We start from the raw sequence: 6,307 nt of genomic DNA on the forward strand, positions 1-6,307 counted from the left end.
ATGGAAGCTCGGTGTACAGTCAAAAGGGGAGACGGAAAAGGTCAGAGGACGAGCGTATGTGTGTGTATATATATATATCCGGCTAATAGTAATTTCAACGTACTGAAGATAAAACACCACCTATATACGGTAATATAATATACCGTTGCAATAATGGATAAGAGTAGTTTTAGGCATTTCTTGCTCTGTGTAATTTGAGTCAATATAAAAAAGCAACATCAGGGCTGTGGCGTGAGCATATTCGTAGCGGGTAGTGGCAGAATTACGCAAAACGGCTTAGAAATAACGTGGGAATACTTTTTTACGGTTTCAAAAAATAAACCGCATATAGAATAAGTTCATTTCGTTGAAATTGTGCATTTACAGTGGCAAGGCAATTTCGCGAATGCATCTCTCGCGGGCACCCTGCTTGCGCACCTTGTGCGTCTCGTTAGACATTTATCATGCTATACAACTCTCGGGTTTACGTTTTCTTGTTTAACTATGTATTACAACAACATACGATTCTTATCTGCAGATACTGAGTAAGTCTAAACTCAGCAAATATAACTGGGAATTAAACTCCCATAATATAACATGAACATACCATGAACTTGATCATAACATGAACCTGACAATCTGACATGAACATATGATAACATGACAACATGAACACAAGACAAAATGAACAGAGCATGAACATAAAATAACGTCAACCGAAAATGTACATTACCATAACATGAACCTGACATGAACAGATGATAACAGTATGAACACAAGACAAGATGAACAGAGCTAAACATAAAATAACGTAAACAGAAAATGAACATGATCGTAACATGACCATAACATGACATGAAAATAATATTATAATATAATATAATATAATATAATATAATATAATATTAATATAATATAATATAATATCAATATAATATATATAATATAATATATATAATATATATATAAATATAATTAAAAAACGTATCGTAACGTAACGTAACGTAACAAAATAGTACAGAACATCTCAAAAACGTTGACGATAATCATTTGATATAGAGAGCAGCACATTCGCGTCGCTAGAGGAACGTCAACAGGAAAAGTAAAGAAAATGTCTACTCCCGTAAATGACTTGGAAGATGGTGTGAAAGAGCAAGAAAGCCGTCGGGTATGGAAGCTAACTACTTACATAGACGTGTAGATTTTGACACAAAGTTTGTAGTGTAAACCCAGCTTTATTCGTTAGCACAGCCACAGTCACTTGTAAATTGTAGTTGTAGGCTTACTGAGGCGTCCAATAAATTGTGCCTAAATTTTTTTATTTCTGATGTTATTTTAGGGGCCAATAGTCTTCCATAGACAAAACCTGTGAATTCTGTCATGCAAAATGCACGACAACCTTTTCACTATTTACGGCCGTGTTACATAGAAAATCAAAGAAATACCTAAAGCCGTCGCTTTATTAACATCTTACCTACATTACAAAATACTTGTCATGCAGTAGTACTAGTAGTAGTACTACTAGGATATTCTCCTCTGTAATCACGTTTATTTTATTAAAACATTACGACATAAAAATCACGCAAAATTCGCTACACACAAAACTGCCAATCTTGCATTGAACCGCACAACGACATTTCTCACCGGCCAATGAAATCATTGCTGTGACGCTGTCCGGTGCGGTTCAATGCAAGATTGGCAGTTTTGTGTGTAGCGAAGTTTGCGTGATTTTTGTCGTGATCGATGTTTTAATAAAATAAACGTGATTAAAGAGGAGAATACTGCATGACAAGTGTTTTGTAATGTAGGTAAGATGTTAATAAAGCGACGGCTTTAGGTATTTCTTTGATTTTCTATGTAACACGGCCGTAAATAGTGAAAAGGTTGTCGTGCATTTTGCATGACAGAATTCACAGGTTTTGTCTATGGAAGGCTATTGGGCCCTAAAATAACATCAAAGTATAAAAATTTTTAGGGCACAATTTATTGGTCTAACTTGAGGCAAGATTCTTCGGTGGTTTATCTCTCTAGGAAGTTATCGCGAAATACAAGTTGACGATGAATATGGTGTCGTTGAACTGAGATCAGTCGCTTACTTTTAGATTCAAACTTCAAGCAGCAGCGTCTGCCGGCATGGCAACCGATCCTGACGGCTGGAACCGTGCTACCGATGTTCTTTGTCATCGGCATTCTCTTCATCCCCATAGGCATCGGCCTTCTCGTCACATCGAACAACGTGAGACTATAACTATATTGTATAGGAATAATCGTCGGGCCTCTGCTTTAAAGCGAGGATTTCTCATGTTTTTACCAACCGTTTTCATAATGTCTCAACCGTTCTGGTACTTACCAGTAGAAATCAGTAATATTTACGCTGACAGGCGAGTCTAAATTTGTGTGAATTTTCTTGTTCGGTTTATTATTTGAGAAACGATCGTTTTAACGTAAGTTGCAACGTATTAGCAGTTGTGGGAAAACTGCTTGCAGGAGAACCTTTGAACTGTTCTAATCCAATTCTTGCCAATCTAAACACATTGGTGTATGCCAGAGTGGAGCGTAGTAGCATGCATTTGCAGGGCCATTAGATCTGTCCCTGGTGGGGTTTTTGTGTGTTAAAAATCGACCAGGAACATGTCTAACCGATAGGTGGCGCATCATGCTGACTGTCAAGTGATAAGGACAGACACCCTGCCTTAATAACAAAAAGCATCTTGTAAGCATACGTGCTCATGCTTCTCATCTGCATTGCCCTCAACTTTTCGAGCTAGCCTTGTTGAGTCAAGGTCAATCGAAGCCCTTTGAGCTGATATGGCCTTGCCCTCTACGGACCGAAATTGTTTAAAATCCCATTTTTAGCTGTGCGCTGCTACTCCCGTCACTTGTGTACGTATTATTTGCATCTGACAATGCATGATTACGTACCGGAAGTACCTGTTCTGCATCATCATCATCAGAAGAAGAAGAAGTAGAAGTGACATTCTGTTGTTTTTTTCGTGGCTAGAGAGTTTTACATGGTCAGGTTCATTCTTACGAGCATGTCCACAGGTTGTGGAGCACATTGAAGATTACACGGACTGTAACTCTGAATCGGGGAACAGGACTTGCGCAGACATCATCGGACCGGACATGGTCAGCAGCAACGGATCTACATGCATCTGTAGGATCCGGTTCAAATTGGCAATAGAGATGCCTGTAAGTACAAGGTCCTGTTTGCTCCCCTCCCTCCTACCCCTGGCATATGCTATTTAGTACTGTCTCACTGCAGATTGTTATCACTGCATATAATGCAAACAGGAATCTTTACCCATCGTCAATTTGTTATGAAACGTCTCAGTGAGCAGTCTCGGTGAGCAAATAAATAAACAAGTATATATATATATACTAGCGGGGTGTTGCCCGGGGAAATCAGTGGCGTTACTCAGTTGGTGACCACTTGGTTGAAAGGAAAATACCCAGAAAAATCTAACTATCTATCTATCCATACATCCATCCCATTCCATGCCATCCCATCCCATCACACCGCATCCCATCCCATCTCATCGCATGCCATGACATCCCATGCCATCCCATGCCATGCCATCCCATCCCATCCCATGGCATGTCTGTGTGTGCCTCCCCACTGGCATATATGCTATTTAGTACTGTCTCACTGCAGATTGTTATCACTATTAATATTATATATAGTGTAAACAAGTCTTTACCCACCGTCTATTTGTTACGAAAAGTTTCAGTGAATAAACAAACAAAATAAGTAAATATATCATTATGTGTCGTATTGTAACGGATACCACACAATACCGAATAACGGCATCATCGAAATTCCAGTACGAACCCGTGATGTTATAGATGGCAGAAACACGTAGCAATTCATGCAATCTCTCCACAAACCGTGTTCGCAGGCGCCCGTCTACATCTACTACGGCCTGACGAACTTCTACCAGAACCACCGGCGCTACGTGAAGTCACGCGACGACAACCAGCTGCTGGGCAAGGACGTGACGAAGGTGAGCAAGGACTGCGCGCCGTTCGACACGACCGAGCCGGACGGCCAGGGCACACCGTACGCTCCCTGCGGCGCAATCGCTAACAGCATGTTCAGCGGTGAGTAGATTCGCGAGCAGACGAAGAATGGTCGCTTGTTTCATGAGCAGACGAAGAATGGCCGCTTGTTTCACGAGCAGGCGAATAATGGTCGCTTGTTTCACGAGCAGGTGAATAATGGCCGCTTGTTTTGCGAGCAGACGAAGAATGGCCGCTCGTTTCACGAGCAGACGAAGAATGGTTGCTTGTTTCACGAACAGGTGAATAATGGCCACTTGTTTCGCCGAGCAAACAGATCGCTTAGACGTGAGCCAATCGCGCGGGGTGCGTGCGCCCGTGCAGCCGCGGGGTGCGTGGGCCCGTGCAGCTGCGGAACTCTCACGACGACTGCGCGTCAGAATTTCGGTCGTGAGCTGTTATTGACGGCGATTTTTCTCCTCCAATCTCGCAGATTCGTTCGATTTGTTTTTCGAGAACGAGGAGAATCACACCAACGTGAAGGTCGACAACACCGGCATCGCGTGGCCCACCGACAAGAATGCAAAGTTTGACAACCCCGAACCGAAGAACGACCTTCCGACAGGTAAGAACGAAAGGATGAGAGAGAGGAGAGGAAGAAAAAGAAAGAGAAAAAAATGAGAGGCCAGCACTAATAAATTCTTTACTCAGTATTTATAGATATTGAGTTGTAATAGGAGAGGTAATGGAACTTCAAACTGCGTAATGAGCGTGCGCAGCCGTGCTGTGTTACGCGATTCAGGTTTGTCGTTTCATGTATGTTCTCCATGGTTCGTACACAGTTCTGGAAAACCTAGATAGTCCTGGAATTCTAAAAATACGATCTTCGGGGTGCTGGAACATCCTCGAAAATAGCTTGTTTTGGGGTTTAGTCCGAGAGAGATTTTTAAATTGAACTCCCACATATCTCATCTGAGAGGCATTAAAATTTGAGTCTTGCAAGTGTTTATTCATTAATCGTTAGTTGGACAATACGAGACACAAGGGTTTTATGCGACTAAAATGAACGTGAGTTACCGTTGTGGGGAATTGACCTTTCAAGTTCTCAAAAACGAAAGACAAAAAACGTTTTGCAATGTCTGCAATGCATGTTTTGGAATGTCTGAGGGCAATGTCTGCTGCTGGGTGTACGATCCCAGATTTTAGTCATGCCGCGATTTCTCGTGTGTCGTCGTTCGCTCGCACGTAGCAGTCATAGACTGGCGCTCCTAACTCGGCCGTCTTTCGTCTCGGCAGCGTTCATGGGCACGGTGAAGCCGCTCTACTGGAGCCAACCCGTCTACGAGCTGGACGCTAAGAACCCGGCCAACAACGGCTACAAGAACGAGGACCTGATCGTGTGGATGCGCACGGCTGCGCTGCCTAACTTCCGCAAGCTGCACCGGCGCGTCAAGCACACGGACTCGCCCTTCCAGAAGGGCCTGCCCTCCGGAGACTACACCGTGCGCATACAATACTGTGAGTGCTGGCGGCGGCGACGGCGGCAGCGCTGCTGGTGGTGGTGGTGGTGGTAGCAGCAGTGATGGTGGTAGTGCTGCTGCTGCTGCTGCTGCTGCTGCTGCTGCTGCTGACGTTATTGTTGTAGTTGTTGTTGTTGTTGTTGTTGTTGTTGTTGTTGTTGTTGTTGTTGTTGTTGTTGTTGTTGTTGTTGGTGGTGGTGGTGGTGTTGGTCGGGATGGTAGTGGTGATGGTGGTGGTACTCGTACTGGTATTGGTGGCAGCAGTGTAGGTGGTGGTGTTGGTCGGGATGGTAGTGGTGATGGTGGTGGTACTCGTACTGGTATTGGTGGCAGCAGTGTAGGTGGTGGTGTTGGTCGGGATGGTAGTGGTGATGGTGGTGGTACTGCTGCTGCAGCTGCTGCTGACGTTATTGTTGTTGTTGTTGTTGTTGTTGTTGTTGTTGCGGCGATGGTGCTGGCGGTGGCGGCGGTGTTGGTACTCGTACCGGTACTGGTGGCAGCAGTGTTGGTGGTGGCCGGTGGGGCATGGTGGTGTTACTGGTGGTGGCAGCAGTGATGGTGCTGGTGCTGCCGTTACTGCTGATGATAGCTGTGGTGGTGATGCCTGTGCACGGTGGTGGTGGTGGTGGTGATGCCTGTGCACGGTGGTGGTGGTGGTGATGCCTGACAGCCTGTGCGCAGTGTTGGTGGTGATGGTCATGGCAGCCCTTCATTGAATTCGCAGCATCGTAAACCCACGCCCCGTGTTTGTTCTTTCTCGCTGCAGCGTACCCGGTGAAGTCCTTCCAGGGCACGAAGACGTTCATCCT

General features: G+C 44.5%; 1 protein-coding gene across 1 annotated transcript; it reads left to right on the top strand.

The window, feature by feature from the left end:
- Positions 1–483: 483 nt before the first annotated feature.
- Positions 484–6,305, top strand: LOC106818624 (cell cycle control protein 50A-like; the record flags this gene model as incomplete). The annotated part of the gene is made up of 8 exons (XM_014823314.1): positions 484–524; positions 1,131–1,147; positions 2,082–2,215; positions 3,025–3,171; positions 3,879–4,080; positions 4,472–4,603; positions 5,275–5,496; positions 6,265–6,305. Coding segments are annotated over exons 1-8 (936 nt in total), but the record flags the coding sequence as incomplete, so codon positions are not given.
- Between the last annotated feature and the right edge of the window lie 2 nt (positions 6,306–6,307).

The sequence above is a fragment of the Priapulus caudatus genome, unplaced genomic scaffold (assembly GCF_000485595.1).
Source record: "Priapulus caudatus unplaced genomic scaffold, Priapulus_caudatus-5.0.1 Scaffold2384, whole genome shotgun sequence".
NCBI classification, from domain to species: domain Eukaryota; kingdom Metazoa; phylum Priapulida; class Priapulimorpha; order Priapulimorphida; family Priapulidae; genus Priapulus; species Priapulus caudatus.